Source organism: Capricornis sumatraensis, chromosome 4 (genome assembly GCF_032405125.1).
Source record: "Capricornis sumatraensis isolate serow.1 chromosome 4, serow.2, whole genome shotgun sequence".
Lineage (NCBI taxonomy): Eukaryota > Metazoa > Chordata > Mammalia > Artiodactyla > Bovidae > Capricornis > Capricornis sumatraensis.
In genome coordinates this window covers 55,093,259-55,119,659 of record NC_091072.1, presented here as the reverse complement: position 1 = coordinate 55,119,659, position 26,401 = coordinate 55,093,259, and the positions used below count along the sequence as shown (strand labels likewise).

At 38.4% G+C, this 26,401-nt stretch overlaps 1 protein-coding gene and 1 pseudogene across 1 annotated transcript in view; one reads left to right on the top strand and one right to left on the bottom strand.

Annotated features, from left to right (window-relative positions):
• Positions 1-1,070: 1,070 nt before the first annotated feature.
• The window catches only part of PTPRQ (protein tyrosine phosphatase receptor type Q), a 238,186-nt gene continuing 212,855 nt past the window's right edge, over positions 1,071-26,401 (bottom strand). Inside the window, exons 40-45 of the mRNA XM_068971658.1 lie at positions 19,464-19,598; positions 18,923-19,048; positions 17,959-18,107; positions 14,409-14,544; positions 1,354-1,477; positions 1,071-1,108 (exon numbers count right to left, since the gene is read on the bottom strand). Of these exons, the coding sequence (XP_068827759.1) occupies positions 1,071-1,108; positions 1,354-1,477; positions 14,409-14,544; positions 17,959-18,107; positions 18,923-19,048; positions 19,464-19,598 (708 nt within the window). The remainder of the gene's footprint in view (positions 1,109-1,353; positions 1,478-14,408; positions 14,545-17,958; positions 18,108-18,922; positions 19,049-19,463; positions 19,599-26,401) is intronic.
• On the top strand, positions 25,185-25,284 carry LOC138079397 (U6 spliceosomal RNA; annotated as a pseudogene).

Sequence of the window (26,401 nt, the reverse complement as noted above, 5' to 3'; positions counted from 1 at the left end):
TTTCATATAGTTCAAAACTTAGCACATTGTTGCTATCTAACAAAAGGAGGGTGAGTTATTTTCTTTAAAAAAAAAATCTCTAATATGCTACGGTCTAGTTAATTTTTTGTGTTCAATTCCAGCAAATGTACTCTTCAATAATCAGCCTTAGGAAATGAAATAAAGACCATTTTATGTAATCTATTCAGAAGTCTGTTGGCACCACAGCAGCACATCATGGGTTTTCAAACTTGAGACACATTACCTTTTTATTACTGTTTTCATACATTTCTGCTGAAAAAATCCTTCAAAATTGTTATTAGGTTGAATACATATCTATGGACAAATACTGATACATTTAACCAAACAATATAGTGGTACAGCTTGTTCCTGAAAACATACAGATATAGACAGGCTAGAAAAGTACCAGACAACTTCATATGATCAACTGCACTGTTTAATTTTTCCTTCTGTTTTTTCAAGCTAAATATTACAGTGCAACTGAAATAGCCCTAAGTGTATCCAAAGAGCTACTGTGTGTTGTATAAAGGCTAAGTAATCCGGGGAGTGTCAAGGGGTTACTGTCAGCTGTTCGAGATCATGAGATGGTATCTCAGCACTCTTAAAACAGAGGATTCAAAACACAGGAGCATACATGGAAGTGCAGATCATTAGGACAGTCCTGGAAGTTATCCACGAGAAAAGTCAACACCCTGGAGGCCAGAATAACACTACTGAATCAACATTGACAGCTTTTGTTCAAGAGTGAATCCAATATGTAGGGAAAATTCACACTGAAACGTTAAATATAATTTTATATTTGACTCATTCCCCAAATACAGAATGCTTCAGAAATCTCTGGGATATCTCTTCTTAAACAATTTAAGTTTATAATGTTCTGTACAAACAGACAACTATCTTGAATTAGCTATTTCCTAGGACTATTCATAAAATATAAGTTTAGCAAGGCACAGTAAGGGCAGCATAGAGATTTACTTAAGGCTATACATTTCAAATCAGAAGAATAAGGGGATAATTTTGGCCCCTGGGGTTTGAAAATATCTTCCAGTTGTAATCTTTGGTCTGAATATTTACATGGTGGTTTCTTCCCATTCAAGCTCAACATCACCTATAACATAAAAACATGCCGTAAGAGAGAATTAAAGTTAACAGTTCAGAAGATTTAAATGTTTCATGATAAAAATATAATGTACTTGGAAAGGCTATTATCCTAACTTGGATTAGAGAGAAATTAAAAATTGGTATGTTTGCTAGCCAAGCTTCTAAACCATTTTCAGTGAATGGTGATTATTGAATTAATGCTTCTGTTATAGGTGGTAAACTCATAAGTTGATATACAGTGCCTCTGTTTACCTTCCATGGCATCCAAAGAGTCCATCTTCTGAAGTGCCGAATAGTTCACAAAACAGATGAGCTGATTATTCCCTTTACTTGATAAGAGATCCAGAACGCACTGATGTAAAAAGATATACTGTGCCTAGACACCAAAGAAAGGGTGGTTATATAAATAGATGGGGTGGGGATTCTTCTTACAAGGAGGAGGTATACTTTTACAGTTAAAAGTAATAATGAATTCAACAAATGTTAAACAGCTAAGTTAAAGGCACAGAATTTACCAAGTATATAAATGATTTTGTATCATTTCAAACATAAGGTTTGCTGAACTCCTGTGGGGTTTTTTTTATAGCTTCCAGGTTGTTTTTTTTTTTTAGTACTTGTTATTAAATACCAACTGTTCATATGTTCTTTCTTGCTGATTATAAAAACTAAAAAAAAATATATTTAAATTTGTTTATGTTTTTGCTTTTGGGCATGATTAATTTTTCTTATACTTTTCTTGTTAGAATGGCTTTTGGAATGTAGATGCTAAATTTAGTTTCAAAAGCTGTCACCGAAGGCACGTGTAGAGTATGGTTAACAATTCTGTTAATCACCCAACATTTGGCTTACTTAATGTCAAGGATCTGGTCTCTGTAAATACAAGGCAGTTGACCATTGAGATATCCAAAGATGCGTAACATTTCATCTAAAGTTTGGAATAGATTCAGTACCACCTGAGTTCTTTAAGTTTATTCAATATAACTCAATGACCTGTTAGCATTTCTGGGTTTGGACTTTTCCAAAGGTTAGTTAAGGTTACAATCATAGAAAAGCACCCTCATTTTCACATAGGAAAGATACCTGAATTTAAAGGAGTATAACCAAATGTTTAAGATAACACACATAACACACATAACTGATTTAAATAGAATGTCCTCTAAGTGACCATCTTAAGTTATATCTATTGCTCACTGTACCTGAAAACCTTTTTGGAAGTATACTATCGAGACACTCTTCAGAAATTGCTGGTCATTATTGGGAATACCTATTTCTTCGCGGATTACAAAATGTTTCCACAGACGTCTCATCAGTGGAATGCCAGTTCTGTGAGGACAGAACTCTCATCTTCACTGCTATATTCCCATTGCTGGTAATAGTGGCTGGAATGTGGTAGTTGCGTAATGAATGTTTGTTGACTTAGCCTCGTGTAATTCTCACAGTTAGTCGATCTTTCCCATTTAAGGACAGGCTTGATTTGGAGAGCATACAGAAGCCATTCGAGATCAAGTTTGTATATAAGAAGGATGATCAAGTTACATAATTCAATTTTGGTGAGAAAGGAAGGGTTATAAGGGAATAAAAATTCTATTAAAATTGCTGTTAACATTCTTCTCAAGGTAATTCTAAAAGAGTATTTTAAAATGTACATCACACAGTGAGTAGCACTATTAGCAGAAATATATTGACATGATATAGTTTCCTTGAAAACAGCATTCATGTACATTTATGATTTCCGTTATTAAAAAAAAAACACATTTGAACTTGAAGTCACATTTGATATGCAAAACTTCTGACTGTCCAGATCTCATCTTCTCCACTGGAAAGAATGATGGGTGTAAACTCTGGCAGCAGGGCAGGCTGAGCTCCATGGGGCAGTGCTACATGTTCCAAGATCTCTCTGCAGTGGTGTGTTATTGCCAAAGAGTCAGTGAAGAATTCAATTCCAGTTTCTACCCTAGATAGTCCTGTTACCATAAGAATCAAGTTTTTCTGATGTTCGGTTTCCTCATCTGGGGGATCAGAAAGGCTATGTTATAAGATTTAAGGCCAGCCAGATAGATAGATGATAGATAAATTGATCAATTGATCGATCGATCTGGCAGCAAAAAGAAAAACTAGGCACCAGAAATAATTCTTTTTTCTTCTTCTTCAGGAGTTTACACCAGTCAGTTTTCAAGAGATCCAGAGCAGGAACGGGATTTCATCCAGACTAACCTTATTTGAGGCAGGAATAGTATCTCAGGATATTAACTCACTGCAGAGTATTCTCTGAGAAGGCTCTTTCAGATCTCTTGGGGCTGCTGTGAACTGTGGCTTGGTACACAGTGAAAGAACTTTTGGTTCTCCTTGCGTAAACCCCTCGAGTGTCTTTTCATGGTGCCATGCTGCCGAGGTTCCCACCTCCCCACCCCCGGCCATGGTTACTGCAGTCTGTGCTGAGACAGCGTTCTTCACAGACGTTGGGATCATTCCCAAGTGCAACATGAGAAAATAAGAAACCACTCTTGTGCAAGGCAATGCTGATTTGTAAGGACTGGAGCCAAGGTGTGGTCATTTCCCTTTTTTTCATCACAGAGCAAAGACAGTAGAGACCTTCGCTTCTGGGAACAAAGTCAGGTGAAAGACAGCTAGCTGTGCATACCATGTTTTAAGCAGGGATCTGAGAATTGTGATTTATATGGTTTACAAAGTGGAGGCTAATTATTTAGTAAACATGGATATACCTTAATTTTATGACTTCTTATGGAAAGGGTGGAAGTGAAAGTGTTAATCGCTTAGTCATGTCCGACTCTTTGCAACTCCATGGACTGTAGCCTACCAGGCTCCTCTGTCCATGGGATTCTTCAAGCAAGAATACTGGAGTGGGTAGCCTTTCCCTTCTCCAGGGGATCTTCCTGACCCAGGTCTTCCGCATTGCAGGCAGATTCTCTACCATCTGAGCCACCAGGGGAAGGTTATCTATCTATATTTTTATGGATATGGATGATGTGCCTTGTGCTCAGTTGCATCTGACTCTTTGCGACGCCAGCCAGGTTCCTCTGTTGAATACTGGAGTCGGTTGCCGTCTCCTCCAGGGGATCTTCCCCATCCAGGGATTGAACCTGTGTCTCCTGCATTGCAGGAAGAATCTTTACCTGCTGAGCCATCAGGGAAGATGAAGATGCGTTTATCTCAAGTATCCCAACTAATGTTCATGACTTCTACCTATTGATTCAGTGACTTTTATCAGGATTTTAATGACCCGCCCCCTCTTTTATGCCAAAAAGCAGTTGGCACAACTCTCCTGTCAGACATTCACTGCAGGCTGGGCATTTACTGCACGCTTGGTGCTTTCAGATACTTTCTTTTATTTAATACTGACAATAAAATTGTGTAACACAGCTATTTTACAAAAGAGAAATAGCTTAGAGAAGTTAACGAAACAAAGTCACAAAGCCAGAAATGAGCAGGACTGGAATCTGAACTCAATTCTCTGACTCCAAAATCCATGTTCTTTCCATTCCCCTACGCAACCTACAGCAGTTTCCTCTGGCTGGTTATTCCAGCACAATGGATGAAGTTTATGTATGAAGTATATATGGAATACTAAATTGTGTGAAATTATTCACAGGCATTCTTGAACACACTTGTTACAAAGTCTGGTTCCACGAAGCTGTACAGCATGACAAAACCCAACTTTTATTATTTGAAGACTGAATCTACATCTTGATTAGTGCCAAGAATATTGCTCGCCATGTACCTGTGTACACCTAGGAACATGGAGGAAAATGTTACCTATTTATCCTATTCTTATGTTCTAATAATCACTAATAGTTGTATTGATATTGAAGCCCTTAAAAGATCCCTGGATAAGAACCAGCTACAAAGTTTGTGGGCCTCACTACAAAGTGAAAATGTGAGCTTCCTTCTTCAAAACTGGGGCTTCCCTGGTGGCTCAGATGGTAAAGAATCTGCCTGCAATGCAGGAGACTAGGGTTCGGTTCCTAAGTCAGGAAGATCCCCTGGAGAAGGGAATGGCTACCCGCTCCAGTATTCTTGCCTGGAGAGTTCCAAGGACAGAAGAGCCTGATGGGCTACAGTCCATGAGGTTGCAAAGAGTTGACTAACACTTTTCCTCAAAAGTAATAAAGATTTTCAAATCAGTGACAGCAGGCATCAAATCAAGTGCAACGCCCTTTTGAGGGTGGGGACCTATGAGTTTGAATAGATTGCAAACTCATGAAACCGAGCCTGGCCATAAGTCCCAGTCCATTTCTAAAGTTTTGTAAGGGAAGAGTGATGCTTCATTCATGTGTTCCCTTTCAGCATGGTGAAAAATTGAAAGCATTTCCCCTAAAGTCAGGAACAAGACAAGGGTGTCCACTTTCACCGCTACTATTCAACATAGTTCTGGAAGTTTTGGCCACAGCAATCAGAGCAGAAAAAGAAATAAAAGGAATCCAAATTGGAAAAGAAGAAGTAAAACTCTCACTGTTTGCAGATGACATGATCCTCTACATGGAAAATCCTAAAGACTCCACCAGAAAATTACTAGAGCTCATCAATGAATATAGTAAAGTTGCAGGATATAAAATCAACACACAGAAATCCCTTGCATTCCTATACACTAATAATGAGAAAGTAGAAAAAGAAATTAAGGAAACAATTCCATTCACCATTGCAACAAAAAGAATAAAATACTTAGGAATATATCTACCCAAAGAAACTAAAGACCTATATATAGAAAACTATAAAACACTGATGAAAGGAATCAAAGAAGACACTAATAGATGGAGAAATATACCATGTTTCATGGATTGGAAGAATCAATACAGTGAAAATGAGTATACTACCCAAAGCAATTTACAAATTCAATGCAATCCCTATCAAGCTACCAGCCATATTTTTCACAGAACTAGAACAAATAATTTCAAGATTTGTATGGAAATACAAAAAACCTCGAATAGCCAAAGCAATCTTGAGAAAGAAGAATGGAACTGGAGGAATCAACTTGCCTGACTTCAGGCTCTACTACAAAGCCACAGTCATCAAAACAGTATGGTACTGGCACAAAGACAGACATATAGATCAATGGAACAAAATAGAAAGCCCAGAGATAAATCCACACACATATGGACACCTTATCTTTGACAAAGGAGGCAAGAATATACAATGGAGTAAAGACAATCTCTTTAACAAGTGGTGCTGGGAAAACTGGTCAACCACTTGTCAAAGAATGAAACTAGATCACTTTCTAACACCGCACACAAAAATAAACTCAAAATGGATTAAAGATCTAAATGTAAGACCAGAAACTATAAAACTCCTAGAGGAGAATATAGGCAAAACACTCTCAGACATAAATCACAGCAGGATCCTCTATGATCCACCTCCCAGAATTCTGGAAATAAAAGCAAAAATAAACAAATGGGATCTAATTAAAAGCTTCTGCACAACAAAGGAAACTATAAGCAAGGTGAAAAGACAGCCTTCTGAATGGGAGAAAATAATAGCAAATGAAGCAACTGACAAACAACTAATCTCAAAAATATACAAGCAACTTATGCAGCTCAATTCCAGAAAAATAAATGACCCAATCAAAAAATGGGCCAAAGAACTAAATAGACATTTCTCCAAAGAAGACATACGGATGGCTAACAAACACATGAAAAGATGCTCAACATCACTCATTATCAGAGAAATGCAAATCAAAACCACAATGAGGTACCACTTCACACCAGTCAGAATGGCTGCGATCCAAAAATCTGCAAGCAACAAATGCTGGAGAGGGTGTGGAGAAAAGGGAACCCTCCTACACTGTTGGTGGGAATGCAAACTAGTTCAGCCACTATGGAGAACAGTGTGGAGATTCCTTAAAAAATTGCAAATAGAACTACCTTATGACCCAGCAATCCCACTGCTGGGTATACACACCGAGGAAACCAGAATTGAAAGAGACACATGTACCCCAATGTTCATCGCAGCACTGTTTATAATAGCCAGGACATGGAAACAACCTAGATGTCCATCAGCAGATGAATGGATAAGAAAGCTTTGGTACATGTACACAATGGAGTATTACTCAGCCGTTAAAAAGAATTCATTTGAATCAGTTCTGATGAGATGGATGAAACTGGAGCCGATTATACAGAGTGAAGTAAGCCAGAAAGAAAAACACCAATACAGTATACTAACACATATATATGGAATTTAGAAAGATGGCAATGACGACCCTGTATGCAAGACAGGAAAAAAGACACAGCTGTGTATAATGGACTTTTGGACTCAGAGAGAGAGGGAGAGGGCGGGATGATTTGGGAGAATGGCATTCTATCATGTATACTATCATGTAAGAATTGAATCGCCAGTCTATGTCTGACGCAGGATACAGCATGCTTGGGGCTGGTGCATGGGGATCACCCACAGAGATGTTATGGGGAGGGAGGTGGGAGGGGGTTTCATGTTTGGGAACACATGTAAGAATTAAAGATTTTAAAATTTAATAAAAAAAAAAAAATAAAGGAATGTATATGGATGACAGGACCTAGTTTTACCAAGCCAACACATAAAGTGGCTTTAAAAGATTCCTACAAAAAGACTCAGGGTCATAGATATTATTTATCAGCAAAGTACACATGAATGACAAGAAAATGGCAGGACTGATATTTTTCATACCTCTAGAATAACCATCTTATAGCCATTCTATGAGGTGAAAGCAACAATGTAATCAGATCTCTCAGTGAGCTCAGTTCAGTTCAGTTCAGTCGCTCAGTCATGTCTGACTCTTTGCGACCCCATGAATCGCAGCACACCAGGCCTCCCTGTCCATCACCAACTCCCGGAGTTCACTCAGACTCAGGTCCATCGAGTCCGTCATGCCATCCAGCCATCTCATCCTCGGTCGTCCCCTTCTCCTGCCCCCCATCCCTCCCAGCATCAGAGTCTCTTCCAATGAGTCAACTCTTCAGATGAGGTGGCCAAAGTACTGGAGTTTCAGCTTTATCATCAGTCCTTCCAAAGAAATTCCAGGGCTGATCTCCTTCAGAATGGACTGGTTGGATCTCCTTGCAGTCCAAGGGACTCTCAAGAGTCTTCTCCAACACCACAGTTCAAAAGCATCAATTCTTTGGCTCTCAGCCTTCTTCACAGTCCAACTCTCACATCCATACATGACCACAGGAAAAACCATAGCCTTGACTAGACGGACCTTAGTTGGCAAAGTAATGTCTCTGCTTTTGAATATGCTATCTAGGTTGGTCATAACTTTTCTCCCAAGGAGTAAGCGTCTTTTAATTTCATGGCTGCAATTACCATCTACAGTGAGCTAGACACTTATAAAAATGATAAATAATTTAAAATATATATTTTGGGGCCATTATTGAAACAGAATTATTTTCTGCTAAGTATTTATTCTATCTTTTGAAAATACCTAATGATAATATACGTTTTAGTCACTTTGTTGTTGTTGAGTCACTCAGTCGTGTCCGACTCTTTGTGACCCCATGGACTGCAGCACACCAGGCTTCCCTGTCCATCACCAACTCCTGGAGCAAGTTTAAACTCATGTCCATCAAGTTGGTGATGCCATCCAACCATCTCATCCTCTGTCGTCCCCTTCTCCTCCCACCTTCAGTCTTTCCCAGCATCAGGGTCTTTTCTAAGGAGTCAGTTCTTCACATCAAGTGGCCAGAGTATTGGAGTTTCAGCTTAAGCATCAGTCTTTCCAATGAATATTCAGGACTGATCTCCTTTAGGATGGACTGGTTGGATCTCCTTGCAGTCCAAGGAACTCTCAAGAGTCTTCTCCAGCTCCACAGATCAAAAGCATCATTTCTTTGGCACTCAGCCGTTTTTACAATCCGACTCTCACATCCATCGTGTGACATGACTACTGGAAAATTCATAGCTTTGACTATAATATGGACCTTTGTTGGCAAAGTAATGTCTTTGCTTTTTTTTTTCTTTTTTGAGATTCTTTTTCAAATTTATTTTTTAATTGAAGGATAATTGCTTTACAGACTTTTGTTATTCTCTGTCAAACTTCAACATGAATGAGCCATAGATAGACATATAGCCCCTCCCTTTTGAGCCTCCCTCACATCTTCGTCCACATCCCACCCCTGTAGGTTTTTACAGAGCCCCTGTTTAGTTTCCTGAGCCATACAGCAAATTCCCATTGGCTATCTATTTTGCATATGATAATGTATATGCTGTCTAGGTTGGTCATAGCTTTTCTTCCAAGGAGGAAGCGTTGTCTTTTAATTTCGTGGCTGCAATCACCATCTGCAGTGACTTTGGAGCCCTGAAAATAAGCTCTGTCACTGTTTCCAGTGTTTCCCCATCTATTTGCCATGAAGGGATAGGACCGGATGCCATGATCTTCATTTTCTGAATGCTGAGCTTTAAGCCAGTTTCCACTCTCCTCTTTTGCTTTCATCAAGAAGCTCTTTAGTTCTTCATTTTCTGCCATGAGAGTGGTGTCATCTGCATATCTGAGGTTATTGATGTTTCTCTTGGCAGTCTTGATTCCAGCTTGTGCTTCCTCCAGCCCAGCATTTCTCATGATGTACTCTGCATATAGAAAAGGCTGTGGTCCTAGTGTGATTAGATTGACTAGTTTTCTGTGAGTATGGTTTCAGTGTGTCTGCCCTCTGATGCCATCTTGCAACACCTACCATCTTACTTGGGTTTCTCATACCTTGGGCGTGGGGTATCTCTTCACGGCTGCTCCAGCAAAGCATAGCCCCTGCTCCTTACCTTGGATGAGGGGTATCTCCTTACTGCCTCCGTTGCTGACCTTCAACGTGGGATAGCTCCCCTAGGCCCTCGTGCACCTGCGTAGCCACTGCTCCTCTGGTTGCTCCTCCCGGCCACAGGCCCAGGCCTCGGGCATGGGCGGCTCCTCCCAGCTGCCGCCCCTGGCCTCGGGCTCGCAGCCGCCTGCCCTCAGTGCTGCTTTATGGACTATGCCAGAGCCTTTGACTGTGTAGATCACAATAAACTGTGGAAAATTCTGAAAGAGATAGGAATAGCAGACCACCTGACCTGCCTCTTGAGAAATCTGTATACAGGTCAGGAAGCAACAGTTAGAACTGGACATGGAACAACAGACTGGTTCCAAATAGAAAAGGAGTACATCAAGGCTGTATATTGTCACCCTGCTTATTTAACTTATATGCAGAGTACATCATGAGAATCGCTGGACTGGAAGAAACACAAGCTGGAATCAAGATTGCAGAGAGAAATATCAATAACCTCAGATATGCAGATGACACCACCCTTATGTAGGAAAGTGAAGAGGAGCTAAAAAGCCTCTTGATGAAAGTGAAAGAGGAGAGTGAAAAAGTTGGCTTAAAGCTCAACATTCAGAAAACGAAGATCATGGCATCGGGTCCCATCACTTCATGGGAAATAGATGGGGAAGCAGTGGAAACAGTGTCAGACTTTATTTTTCTGGGCTCCAAAATCACTGCAGATGGTGACTGCAGCCATGAAATTAAAAGACGCTTACTTCTTGGGAGAAAAGTTATGACCAACCTAGACAGTATACTCAAAAGCAGAGACATTACTTTGCTGACTAAGGTCCGTCTAGTCAAGGCTATAGTTTTTCCTGTGGTCATGTATGGATGTGAGACTTGGACTGTGAAGAAGGCTGAGAGCCAAAGAGAATTGATGCTTTTGAACTGTGGTATTGGAGAAGACTATTGAGAGTCCCTTGGACTGCAGGGAGATCCAACCAGTCCATTCTGAAGGAGATCAGCCCTGGGATTTCTTTGGAAGGAATGATGCTGAAGCTGAAGCTCCAGTACTTTGGCCACCTCATGCAAAGAGTTGACTCATTGGAAAAGACTCTGATGCTGGGAGGGATTGGGGGCAGGAGGAGAAGGGGACGACCAAGGATGAGATGGCTGGATGGCATCACGGACTCGATGGACATGAGTCTGAGTGAACTCTGGGAGTTGGTGATGGACAGGGAGGCCTGGCGTGCTGCGATTCATGGGGTCGCAAAGAGTCGGACACGGCTGAGCGACTGAACTGAACTCTGCATATAAGTTAAATAAGCAGGGTGACAATATACAGCCTTAATGTACTCCTTTCCTAATTTGCAACTAGTCCATTTTTCCGTGTCTGCTTCTAACTGCTGCTACTTGACCTGCATACAGATTTCTCAGGAGGCAGGTAAGGTGGCCTGATATTCCCATCTCTTGAAGAATTTTCTACAGTTTGTTGTGATCCACACAGTCAAAGGCTTTAGTGTACTCAATGAAGCACAAGTAGATGTTTTTCTGGAATTCTCTTGCTTTTTCTATGATCCAGTGGATGTTGGCAATTTGATCTCTGGTTCCTCTGTCTTTTCTAAATCCAGCTTGAACATCTGGAAGTTCATGGTTCATGTACTGTTGAAGCCTAGCTTGGAGAATTTTGAGCATTACTTTGCTAGGGTGTGAGATGAGTGCAATTGTGTAGTAGTTTGAATATTCTTTGGCATTGCCTTTCTTTGGGATTGGAATGAAGACTAACCTTTTCCAGTCCTGTGGTCACTGCTAAGTTTTCCAAATTTGCTGGCATATTCAGTGTAGCACTTTCACAGCATCATCTTTTGGGATATGAAATAGCTCAGCTGGAATTCCATCACCTCCACTGTATTTGTTTGTAGTGATGCTTCCTAAGGTCCACTTGACTTCTCATTCCAGGATATCTGGCTGTAGGTGAGTAATCACACCATCATTGTTATCTGAGTCATTAAGATCTTTCTTGTATAGTTCTTCAGTGTATTCTTGCCACCTGTCTTAATATCTTCTGCTTCTGTTAGGTCCATACCGTTTCTGTCCTTTACTGTGCCCGTCTTTGCATGAAATGTTCCCTTGCTATCTCTGATCTTCTTGAAGGGATGTGTAGTCTTTCCCATCGCATTGTTTTTCATCTACTTCTCTGTACTACTCTCTTTGCAAGGCTTTCTTGTCGTCTCTCCTTGCTCTTTGGAATACTGCGTTCAGTTGGGTATATCTTTCCTTTTCTCCTTTGGCTTTCACTTCTCTCCTCAGCTATTTGTAAGGCCTCCCCAGACAGCCATTTTGCCTTTTTGCATTTCTTTTTCTTAGTGATGGTTTTGATCACCACCTCTTGTATAATGTTACAAACCTCCGTCCAACAGTTCTTCAGGCACTCTGTCGATCAGATCTAATCCCTTGAATATTGGTCACTTCCACTTGATAATCATAAGGGATTTGATTTAGGTTATACCTGAATGGTCTAGTGATTTTCCCTACTTTCTTCAATTTAAGTCTGAATTTGGCAGTACGGAGTACATGATCTGAGCCACAGTCAGCTCCCAGTCTTATTTTTGCTGACTGTATAGAGCTTCTACATCTTTGGCCAGCAAATAATATAATAAATCTGATTTCGGTATTGACCATCTGGTGTGTCCATGTATAGAGTAGTCTCTTGTGTTGTTGCAAGAGGGTGTTTGCAATGACCAGTGTGTTCTCTTAGCAAAACTGTTAGCCTTGTGCTGCTTCATTTTTTATACCATGGCCAAAGTTGCCTATTACTCCAGGTATCCCTTGACTTCCCACTTTTGCATTCAAGTCCTCAGTCATATCCAGCTCTTTTCAACCCCACTGACCATCGCCCGCCAGGGTTCTCTGTCCATGGAATTCTCCAGGCAAGAATACCAGAGTGGGTAGCCATTTCTTTCTCCAGGGGATCTTCCCAACCCAGGGATCAAGCCCAGGTCTCCTGCACTGCAGGCAGATTCTTTATGGACTGAGCCATGCCATCACTATTAGCAAAGTTGTCAGAATTGCTTCTTTGACCTTTACCTCATGGTTTTCGATTTATTTGTGTATACTTTATAATATACATAGTGGCTCAAACTACATCTTTAAAATACGTATATTCATTTGTGTGTGTGTGTGCGTATGGTGCTCAGTCATGTCTGACTCTTTGCCACCCCACGGACTGTAGGCTCCCTGTCCATGGGATTTCCCAGGCAAGAATACTGGAGTGGGTTGCCATTTCCTTCTTTGGGGAATCTTCCCCACCCAGGGATCAAACCTAGGTCTCCTGCATTGTAGACAGATTCTTTACCGTCTGAGCCACCAGAGAAGCCCAGGAATTGAATGCCGAAACTTTTCTCCTGAAAGGGATGTACATTTTGAAAAGTTTGGGTGTGTTTTGTCTAGAGCCACATCTTCCTAAGAACATTAATGTTCCATGACGCGGTGTTACATGTTTTGGGGTCAAAAGGGTTCAAGGACACCATTGTTATATAAGTTTGGGAAATGTTGTTTCCACAAGGGCTCTGTATTTATAAATGTCAGTGCACATTAGCATAGAGGCTCTAAGAAATTTTCTCAAACTTATTTTAGCAAAGAGCCTGTTTTCTCCCACCTCTGACTATATAGCCACTTATGTTTTCTAGTTGGTACCCTAGAAAATACCATTATAGAAGATCTGCATATTTACTCTGAGAAAAATCTGTATAGTATAAAAATATCAATCCAAAGATACGAGAAGAACATCTTAGTATAATTAGACAGACTTGGGTTTGAATTTTGGCTCTGGCACTTATAACCTTTGAATATCACTTAAATTTTTGGAACATCTGCTTCCCTATTTGTAAAGAAGAGCCGGTAATACCTAGTCTATTGATTAGTTTCATTGGACCTGCTTTACAAATAAAGAATTAAATGAGATAATACATGAAAATGATCTAGTATAGTACCTGGAACCTACTAGACACTCAGCAGAGGGGTCTCAGTTTACCATTGTACTCTGCGATTTCTTTTATGACTGAAATCTAGATTTTAAAAATACTTTTGCTTTCAAACTAAAACAACCAAACAAAGACTCCCAGATAGCTGATAATATTCTTAACAAACATTATTAGTACTAATATACAAAAGGGATAAATATGGACAAGGGAAATACATAGATCAACATAATAGTTAATATTTTAAACTTTTCCCAATTGCAGCTTCTAGCATGTTTACGAAAGAAATTAATCTGATTCATTTTCTGTGCTTCCCAAACACTAAAGACAAATCTCTTTTACGAATTATTTTCTACATGCCTATCAGCATAAACAAGTTAGGATGAGTCATCAGTAACGGTGCTGAAGGACGACTGGGACATGTGGGTCCGTTCTCCTATAATCTCCATCAGCTGCCAACCCCAAGCCCTCGCCCCCACCCTAGAGGTTTATAACGTAAGAAAAGAGTGTCTGCTTTGTAGCCATAGTCCATGTCTAACCAGATTGGAGCCCCTAAGGTCCTCCCAGGAAAAATTCTAGAGCTGACACTGCTTGCGGTTTTGGATTGTCTTACCAGGTTTTGTACCATACACATTCTTTCACTTCTCAGTTCAGCTACTAATCCATATATATCCACAAAATCATGATCATTTATATGTTGCGTTAAGTGGTCCAGAGCAATAAAAACTCCAGTTCTTCCAACTCCAGCACTGTAGGAAGAGTGAAATTACATGCAAATTATTCAGCAAAAAGGTTATTCATGTGGATGGTGATGAAGAAGATAAACTATGGTAGCAATAAATTACATATAGTTTCTTTCCTTATGTGGAAGTGGATTTTCTTTGGAGTTTCTTTGTACTTATATTGTTCCCAAGACTGTTTAGAAGGAGCAAGATGATTATCTTTAACACGCTGTCAAATATTGGAGTTTTTTAAAAAAACCAGTTGAACTTTTTCTCTTCTTTCATAACGTTTTAAGAAGTGTCATTGGAGAATTACAGGAAATATTTTTAAAAAATCACTGAAAAGTCTTAGTACCAGAAACTTTGAATATATTTTTGGTTACCAGTAGTGATGCTAAACATAGAAAATGTCAACTATTTAGCCCAGATAGCACTTCTTCTACATCATATTGATAAACAGACTCTTGTGTGTTCTTATTCACTTTCCCTAGAATTTCCTTTTCCTTCCATAGATAATGACATTGGAAAGTGGTTTCCTTTTAAGAATTTAGTTTAATATTGAAGGACAGTATGTGCTCCATATAAACTGTTAATTGTTAAACCTGACAAGATTTATTCAGAAATTCCAATTAGAAAGACAAGACTCCTGTGTACTTAAATGGTTAATATAGGAAGTAAATCTGAAAAAAAAAAGGCATTTGAAAGGCCACCTAGTCTTACAAATGTCACTTTGAAAAATATGAAACAATACAGAAACTACTTCTGTAGGTTAAGAATAGTTGGCTGTGTACAGTGCTTATGAGTCAACCTAAGAAATAGCATTACAACATAACTCTGAACACGATAACACATATATATCCCTCAGCAGAGTAATCAGTCATTACATTGTTCAGTATACTTTGAGTGTCAGACACTGCCCTAGGCATCTGGGGTACAGGGGCGAACCACACAGTCTCCAGTACTTACAGAGCTTAGATTCTAGAACAGGGATGATGGAGTCCACACAAAAGAGAAACATGTATAAGGTATGCCCAGTGGCGATAAGTGCTGTGTGTGTGTGCGCTCAGTCATGTCCGACTGTTAGGAGCTCCATGGACTGACTGTAGCCTGCCAGGCTCCCCTGGCCATGAAATTTTCCAAGCAGGAATATTGGAATGGGTTGCCATTTCATAATCCAGGGGATATTCCCAACCCAGGGATCGAACCTGCATCTCTTGCGTCTGTCTCCTGCATTGGCAGGCAGATTCTTTACCACTTGTGTCACCTGGGATGCCCAATAAGTGCTATGGTGAAAGATAAAAATTAAGGAGATAAAAGGTGATAGGGTAGGACAGAGTCATCAGAGAAAGATTCTCTGACAGTGAAACTTGAATAGGGTTAGAAGTGCACCATGTTGGTACATGGGAGAGGGAAGAGAGCAGATCCGAGTGGGAGGGTGTTCTGCATATTCAAAGAAAAGCAAGGAAACCAGGGTGGGGCGAGTGTGTGGACAGATGATGGGGGGCAGGGATCAGAGTATTTGCTACTGGAATGGATGTAGAGTGAGAGGAAGTAGAGAGTCGAGGATGAGTCTAGGGTTTCTGGGCCAAGCAGAATGGACTGCTGTTGACCTAGATGGGATGAGAAGGAGTGAGTTTGGAGATGGGCCCAAGCATTCTGTTTTGGACACATTTTTAGAATATTGTGGTCATTTATTAACAGGTTGTCATGTTGAACTGGAAGCTAAATGTATAGGTCAAAAGCTAAGATGAGAAGTTGGGGTTGGACATGATCATTTAGGAGAAAGTTTTGAAATGACACTTAAAGATTATTAATATAAGCATACTTTTTCCTGCATTTTTATCTATAAGGCACAAAGGATGAGGCTACACTTTTTGAGTCGAAAAGAGAGAAGGTACTTTACTTTTCTAGTGAATTTTAAAATCCACGATTATAATCCAGTGGCAGTGTATATGTAAAATAGGAAGACATTACAGGCAGCTTACTATCCACTTTAATCATCAGTAATGCCAATTTAAAATCAATCACTGACTTTAAAAGCAAAATGTTACTGTATTTATACTATATGGAATTGGGAGGGTAAGAATGAGGCTTTTACTTTTAATTTTATATGTTTTTAAATGTGAAAAGATATCTCATAATGTATGTATTACTCTTACAATTTAAAAATTCTAAAATATTCCTGGAAAAGAAAACGTAGACTCAATTGAATTATGTGTTGAGCTTCTTCATCTAAATAAAAGTTTAAAAACTGGATGGATTAATATTTTCCTAAATATTAACTACATTAATTATAGTATATCCCCATTAGACTATCCATCAATTGATTTTGGAGTTACTGTAATTAATAATTACTTTATTAATGTGGTTAAAAATCATGAAATGTTTATTGTAGCAAAAGACACATGACAAAACTTACCATTTTGACTGTATTTAAGTGCACAGTTTAGTGGCATTAAGCACATTCAGTCTTATGCAACCATCACCAATATTTGTTTCTGGACTATTTTCATAATCTCAAACAGAATCTCTATACCCATTAAACAGTAACTCCTTTTCTCTAAGTCCCTGGAGACCACTTTCTGTCTCTATGAATTTACCCCTTTTTTAGGTACCTCATATAAGTAGAATCATAAAACAGTATTGCCTATCACCCACTTTTTCTCTCATTTACAAAGTACAACTGTTGAAGAGACTCATGCTGAGATTAATTTAGATATAACATGTTAGAAAGCATGAATCATATCAGTATGTCCAGAACTCTGAATTCTAAACAATTGTGAGCTTTATTAATTTTTGAGGGAGAGTATTGGTGTTTCAGTGGTATAAAATGCCAATGAAAATAAAAGTGAAAACCTTAATTTATTATATTTATCATGTTCAAAGAGCTAGGTCAAAGAAAGATATTTGAATAGTTTGCAAGTTTGGAATCATCCTTGGGTTGGTCACTTAATTTGATCTTTATTTTAAAGTTCATTTTCTTGATTCTTTGTAACTCAAATCTCGGAAGTTGTTTTTACAAAAGAGTTTAAGTTATTATAGTAGACTAATCTCTATTGAAATAATGAAGGATCAAGAATTTATTCATAAAACTCAAAAGATTCTACACTCCCAGACTCATTCACATCAGTAGTGGGCTACAATTTTTTATATTTTTTTAAGGATTTTGAGAGGTATAATCCAGTAAAGATTCCATAAAAATTCTTGTACCAGGATATATATTTTGTCTTTCTTTTAGCCATTTGATCTCTGCCATCTAACCTTTTATAAAACTACATCTTGATTTGTTATAACCAGTAAAATATCTGACAACTAAAAGCTGGATTGAATCTACATTAATATTCTACTAGAAAATCAATAGTGTCATGCTAACATAAAGGTCACGTTGGGTTTAAATCCCGTTTTGAGTATTTCATAAAAGGTTCTGAAAACCTTTCTTACCTGCAGTGAACAATCATGGGTGTGGTATCATGTGCCCTGCTTGCTCGAACCAGCTTCACAAAGTGAACTAGAGGGGCGCTGTTCTCAGGAACCCCATGCTCAGGCCAAGCAGTAAAGTTGCACTGTCGAATGGTCATGCAATCCCCGTGCTAGACAGAATGATAAAGTTATTTAAGTATCAGCGAAGTCTGAATGTAGCTGACTCTCCAGGTTTTCAAGGCGATCTTTTAAAATGATAGTTTACAAACAGAGAAACTGTGGTTTCTTGATTTCCTATAAGAGAAGTCTTCTGCTATTGCTACACTACAGAAAATTACCTTTCAGTATGAATGCAGTGAGCATGATTGTTGCAAATCTTGCAAACAGATGATTATGTAGGGTAATTATATTCAAGGTAGTGTAACATTTGTAACACCAGAATAGTAGATTTTGAACAGTTTTGACCTAACCACTTAAATAAACACACTCACAAATTATAACACTGGTATTGGGTATCTGATAATGTCAGAAAGTATAAAGATCCTTATATCATTTTCTATGTGTATAGGTATTTACATAATAAAGGTGGGATCTCTATGTTATTGAGTCTATGTTCAGTCTGGATTAAATAGAAAATCCAACGATTAAGATACAGATAGAGACACGTGATTTTAGAAATTCCTGTTTTAAATAAAATTTTAGTTTCTTCATAAAATAAGATAAACCTAGTGATTTAGTTGTTTTCTCCTGATTCTTTTCCTTGTTTACCCAAGAATTTGATATTAACTAGTTAATATAAACTCTAAGTAATTTGGAGTTAAACATAATGACATAGATCAAATCAAAATCAAAACTTCTATTTTGAAGATAATAGAAAAGCATTACTGAATATACAGAAATATGTCTAGAAACTAATTTTACTTTAGACATTTAGAGCATTAATATTTTTTATCATGTTTGACTTCCCCGCCTTTTTTTTTTTTACCCTTTCAATTTTCAGATCTCTGATGGTCCAGTCTATTTGAACATCCTCCATTAGTTTTGTAATCACTATATCTCCAAAGACAGTAACTGGTTTGTTGTCCTCTGGCCAATACTGATGACATCTGATCTGTAGTCAAGAGAAAATTCACCAGTTATAAGAACCATTATATATATATAGTTCAAAGTTATTGCTACTAAGGTACAACTGTCTTATACATGCCCAAGTCATTGATATGCCAGAGTATTAGCTAAAATTGTCACACATGTGACACTTCAGTCGTGTCTGACTCTGCAGCACTATGGACTGTAGCCCACCAGGCTCCTCTATCCAAGGGATTCTCCAGGCAAGAATACTGGAGTGGGTTGCCATGCCCTCCTCCAGGGAATCTTCCTGACCCAGGGATTGGACTCTCATTTCCTGCATCTCCTGCTTTAGGAGGCATGTTCTTTACCACTAGCACTACCTGGGAAACCCAACATCACACATAAATTAACACAAATGTAAAATAAAGGCTTTGTGACAAGCTTTTCAAATAACTTACCCGCCCTTTTTCAAAACAGTGTGTTAGCATCACTAATGTTTTTGCTCTGGTTTCCCACACCATTCTCCAAAAGTCCCCAACTGTTCCTGGTAATGGACCTTGAGTAGCAATAAATTCATTTGGACATAAGTAGCCCTAGAATGATATAATTACAACATTGCATCAATATTTACATATATATATAATATTTTTTAGCTTTTGAGACATGAAAAACATACTAGTTGTACGATTACCTAATATTCTAAAATACTGTATATTTTTGAATGCTAAAAGATACTCAACATTTCCAACATTAAGTTAAACCTCATAATGTAATATACAACTACCTGTTCTTAATTTCTAACTTTGAATAAAAGAGTGAGAGTGAAAGTGAAGTTGCTCAGTCATGTCTGACTCTTTGCGACCCCATGGACTGTAGCCTACCAGGCTCCTCTGTCCCTGGGATTTTCCAGGCAAGAGTACTGCAGTGAGTTGCCATTTCCTTCTCTAGAGGATCTTCCTGACCCAGGGATCGAACCCGGGTCTCTCACATTGCAGGCAGACGCTTTACTGTCTGAGCCACCAGGGAACAGTAAGGCTGAATAATAATAATATGTTTTATGGCAGACACTATGTTAGACATCTTTCAATTAACCTATTTCTCATAAAAACCTTATGGATTAGTATTGTTATTATCCTCATTTTACAGATGAAGATGGAAGCTAAGAAATGTGAATTTGCTCAAGGTCTCACAGTAAGATAGTCTGGATCCAGAGCCAGCTGTCTTACCCATTCCAGTAGCTATTGTTATAAATTTAAAGAATGTGCAGATGTTTTCATATATCCCTGCAAGAAATTATCTACATTAATGATGGTATTAGTAATTATTCTCCAGAGCTTAAAACCAAGAGTAATGTGAAGATAAGAAGATTCATTTAACCATTGGAGGACCTGAGATTTGTCTCAACCCTGTTATGACAACTCTTATACATTTAATCGAGTCGTTCTCAGACTCGGTCTATTCACCTGGAATGTAAGCATGCCACGTGAGTAGCATCCGTGGATTTTTCTTAAAGTTGATGTGTAAATTTTTAAAAAGTGATGGAATTACATCTGTTTCAAACATCAAAATATTTTGAAGAATGAGGTTTAAGGGTGAATTTTATTTTTAAATTGAATTGTCTCAGTAGCCAGAGAATATAATATTATACAGAATAGTATACATTTTAAAATTCAAGTGGTCCTAAAATCTAATCCAACCAGTCTGTTTTACTTTAAAGAATGATGAGCCACTTCAGGTGATTTTTCCCAAATCACAGTGCTAGTCAATGACAGTTTCTGGAACAAAACCTTCAGTCTGCTAAAAACAAACAAAAACTATGTGCTAAAGCATTTCTGTGTTTCCAGTCTCAGTTGAAATACTTCAGTATGTAATTATTTACATTGTAAAGGGTTTTTTTTTTTTTAGTTTAAATAGTACTATACAATCAATGTAGAGTGTTAGGAAAATTCAGAAATATATATTAAAAAATATGGACTTCATCTGTAATCTCACTATCCAGAATGAAGCACCATTAATATTTTAATTTCTTTACAGCTTTTAAAATGCACATTCCTCCATTCAAATAATATTTATGAGTGCTTACTGTGTGCCAGGCACTAGTCTAGGAACTGAGGATTCATCATTGACTAAAGTTCCTACCCTGATTTGTCTTATATTCTAGTTAAGGGAAATAGACATTAAATCTGTAAACAGGTCTATTAAATGAGTGATTTACATAGCTTTTTTAAAGTGATAAGTGCTATGAGAGAATTTCAGAAAACAGGGTGTTCAGAAAAGGCTCATTGGTGAAATTTGAGGAAAGACTTGAAGTAGAAAGAGGTAAGCCCTTCAAGATTTGGAGAGAAAGTGTTCCAGGTAGAAAGTCAAGCGTAACAGCATTAAAAGAGAGATGTGTCTGGGGTGTTGTAGGAACTGCAAGAGGGGACAGTAGTAGAAGGTGACATTGGAGACAAGAGAGGGAAGGGAGCAGTGCTTTAGGGCCTGGAGCAGGTAGTTTTAAGAGTTTGGTTTTTACTCTGGATGATAGAGAAAGCCATTGAAAGATTCTGAACATATATATAGTGTGTTTAATAGTTCCACTCTAGTTTCTATACAACAAGCTGATAATGGTATAAAAAGGGAAAGGAGGGAGAGTAGTTGGAATATTGCAACAATCCAACCAAGGAATGCAGTTTGGGTGATAGGAATGGGCACTGTGATAAATAATAAAATCTGGTGTATTTTGAAGACAGAGCCAAGAGATTTGCTTATGGATTAGATACTGGGTATAAGAAAGATAGGAGTCAGTAACGATTCTAAATAAAGATGGGGAAAAAAAAAAACTTCAGTATGAGCATACTTTAAAAATTTTGTTTAATTAAAATATAGTTGATTTACAATGTTTCTGGTGTAAAGCAAAGTGATTCAGTTATACATATACAATATATATTCTTTTTCGTTACCGTTTATTGCAGTTTATGGAAAATCATTCCCTGTGCTGTGCAGTCGAGTTTGTTGTTTATTTATAATACATTGTATCTGCTAACCTCAAAGCCCTAATTTATCCCTCCCCACCCACCTTCCCCTTAGGTAACCATAAATTTGTTTTCTATGTCTGTGGGTCTATTTCTGTTTTGTAAATAAGTTCATTTGTATCATATTTTAGGTTACACATATAAGTAATATCACATGGTATTTCTCTTTCTGTTTCTGAGAGATTTTACTTAGTGTGACAATCTCTAGGTCCATCCATGTTGATGCAAATATCCTTCCATTCTTTTTTATGGCCAATATCCTGTATGTATTTATATATACACACATATATACCATATATGTGATACATAAATACACACTCATCACATCTCCTTTATCCATTCCTCGATCAGTGCACAGTGAACACTGGGGTGCATGTACCCTTTCAAATTCGAGTTTTCTCCAGATACATGCTCAGGAGTATGATTTCTGGATCATATGGTAACTCTAATTTTAGTGTCTTAAGGAAGCTCCATACTGTTTTCCATACTGGCTGTACTAATTTACATTCCCAACAGTGTAGGTAGGTAGCTTCCTTTTCCCCCATACCTAGCATAAGCAGACTTAATAGGAAAATCAGGAATTCACAATGGACATATTAAACTTGAAATCCCATTTGGATATTCAAGTGGGAATGTCATCACAGCAATTGGGTATATGAGTTTGGAGTTCAGAAAGAAGTCCAGACTAGAGGCATAATTTTTAAGTAGTCAGCAAATACATCTTAAAATCACAAGAATGGTTGAGGTCATCAAGGAAATGAGTTTGAAAAGAAGCAGCAAATTCAAGGAATGGGCTCTAGATAATTTCAGTGTTTGGTCATCAAGGAGATAAGAGAGAACAAAGAGACTGAGATGAGAGTCAAAGCCGTAGATGGAAAATCAAGAGAATGTTGTCCTAAAAGCCGAATGAAGAAAGTGTCTTAAGGGTGAGGACAATTAAGTGTAATTTATCAATTTATAAAATATTTCTCCTAGTCATTTGCATTTCCCTGTTTCAGGGATCCAATATCATTTGGTACTATAATCTTCTATCAGCATAGACCAAATCTGATGTTTCTGATATGATTATGGCTCATATGTATCATAGCCCTTAATCTTCAGTCTAACTATAGGAAAAGCTATCCTCAAATTGAAGTAATTTCAGGCATCTTAGGTTGACAGGGGAGATAATTTGGGTTAGCAGGTTGGAGTCTTCCTCTTATTACATAATGTTCTTGTTCGCTCTCTTGAAAACATTTGTAAACTCACTTGTGCAACTATTGGCTATTTACAAGGATGCCGTAATTATTTTCCTCTCTGCCTCTCTCCCATGGTCCATCCTTAGTCAAAAATTTCCAGCTTCTCGTTGAGTCCTAGCTTTAGGAGTATAATTCCCAACAACACCCAGGGCCCAAGAGGTAAACAAATAGGAATCTAATTACAGATCCTGGCCTGGTGTTTCCTAGTCTCAAAGCACACACTTCAGACCACCTACTGGTACTCCCTTTTCCCTTCTTCAGGTTTCATTTCTTCCCCCATCTAAACACTACTTATTTTGCTTTCTTCTCTTGCTCTATAGTTCTCCCTTTTCCTGTAGCATCCAAAGAAATAGGAATCTAGAGTCCATTTGTAGATGGCCTCTGTCTTTGGCTCCTGGATCACATGTTCATGAAGTTTCACATGGAAGTGCCATGGAAGAAAGCTGGGGAGTGGAGAAACTGCGGTGTCCTTCGCTCTGAGAAGTCTGTACTGTTTGTGAAGTGAAGACTGCCTAAACTTGGGGATGGAAAAGTGAGAGCCCACTACAGTATTATGAGTTCATTTCCATCTTCTCCTGACATCCCAGACAAAGGAGATTGCCCTGGAAGTAGAAGCAATGAATATACTGCCCACTGAAATACTGAAACTTGCCTTACTGTAAAGTGCTTTCCATTGGCACCTGCTTCCTATGCAGCTCAGTAAGGATGACGCATATCACTACATATGGGTCATGGTGACTTTGTTGTAAGGGTTATCACAGTACGACATCACTTGGCCACAGAAGAATGTGTATATTCTGTATATATTCAGACTTAGTTTATTGTCCATTGTGCATTATCTTCTTATGATTGTCTCCCAACAACTGATAATATTTAGAGGGAGCACCAGGACTTCATTAATATTCCTTTGTTTATGTAGAGGGAACACTGGGAGTTCATTTAATATTCCTTTGTTTATGTAATCTGTGTGGTTCATTTATACCTCCTAAAACTGTCTGGTTGCCTCCCTAATCATGTTCATATCCTATACTGTCATCCCATAGCTAGTTGGACCTTTTAGGCTATGAGGTATTCATTTGTGTCTACTTAATTGGTAGGTAAGAGTCAATATATAATTGTCATTTTGGAGTAATTACTAACCAAAGTAAAATTTAGGATGAATGAATTCTTTTCCCTCTTAACAGAGGCTTGTGGGGAGTGGGACACAGGACAGGTTATGTTTGATGTTGGGGAAAGGATGGAGCAATACAGAAGCAGAGCCCCAGGGGGACCAAATGAAATGGCAGGCCTCGGCGAGAAGATGATGAATAAGAAAAAAAATTTTTTTAGTAAGCCAGAAAGAAAAACACCAATACAGTATACTAACTCATATATATAGAATTTAGAAAGATGGTAATGATAACCCTGTATGCGAGACAGCAAAAGAGACACAGAAGTATAGAATAGTCTTTTGGACTCTGTGGGAGAGGGCGAGGGTGGGATGATTTGGGAGAATGGCATTGAAACGTGTATAATATCATATATGAAACAAGTCGCCAGTCCAAGTTCAATGCATGATACTGGATGCTTGGGGCTGGCGCACTGAGATGACCCAGAGGGGTGGTACGGGGAGGGAAGAGGGAGGGGGTTCAGGATGGGGAACACGTGTATACCTGTGGCGGATTCATATTGATGTATGACAAAACCAATACAATATTATAAAATAATTAACCTCCAATTAAATAAAATTTTTAAAAAAGAAAAAGAAAAAAAATTTTTTTAAATGGGCTTATGGGCAGTACAGGAAAGCGTCAGGTATCTGTAGAATCGTGATGAGAACCATGGTTAACCTTGCTACCTATTAGAGCTGAAGTCAGTGGTGAAGATTTAAGGGTACATATCTTGTGTTTAAAAAACTGTATGTGCTTGCTTCGGCAGCACATATACGGTAAGCAAGCACATACACTAAACTTGGAGAGATACAGAGAGGATTAGCATGGGAGCTGCACAGGAATGACGGGCAAATTCATGACGCGTTCTGCACTTATGTTTGATCAAATTATGCATACAGTTCTTTCTAGAAGAGGTGGGTTATTAACAGGGAAGAAAATTGCTATATTACAGTTGTAAGGATAGCGTTAGGGATTTTAGGTTTTCTTTTTCATAATATCGAAGATTCAGACGTCAGTGGGGTATTTTAGAATCCCAGGGGCATCAGGATGGAGGATCAGTCATCATTTTTTTTTCTTTCTTTCTTTCTTTTTTTTTTTACAATAAAACATCTTCAAACTTTTTGCTTCAGTGTCTCACCCAGGCCTGCCATTTCATTTGGTCCCAGTGGGGCTCTGCTTACGTGTTGCTCCATCCTTTCCTTTCCCGTCTAGAGAAGAGTTCATAGTCTTAATTCAAACTAGTTAAATATTCTGGGTGAACCAAGTCACTGATTTACCTATTACCTTTTAGAAAAGTTGTCATTTTGTTACAATACTGTACTTATTATTAATCTGAATTTGCATTGACTATGTTTTAGTGTGTTTATACATAGTGAACTCAGTTTCTGAAATTAAGCTTTTTATTTGCAATTTTCTAAAAACAAACCACAACTGTATATTTGATTAGTTCAGAGATAGAATCATCTGCCTTAGGGAGGAAGTAAGTGAGTCAGGGCCAAGAGAGGGTAATCTCTAATTATCAGTAATTTTTCAGAAAGATTTTCTAAGTGACTGGATTAAATAACCACAGGAGCCGTTCCTCCTTTGAGATTTCATGGTTGTGTCAACCCAAGTGGAGGTCTTGGGTGCATATAGGGTTTCTGTGTTCCTAAGATAGTGGTGAGCATTGAGAGAGCAAGAGTTATGGAGAAAGAGCTCCTTGAAACACTCTGGTTATATTCCATTTTCGATCCTCTGTGGCAAGCATTTATTATCTGTGATGTTTATCACAGTTTACCCCACATTGGTTCACTTAAGATATGTTTATGAGTGGCTGCAAAAGAGTACACGTTCTCTAAGTAGCAGAGGGTGGAAAGAACATGGCATCATAGTCCCCTTGAAGGACTGAAAATCTCGAAGGGAAGAAGAGCGCAATGGGTTTTTATATTATATGGACATGACTATCCATTTGACTAATTTCCTTGAAAAAACTGGCTGACCTCATTGTATACAG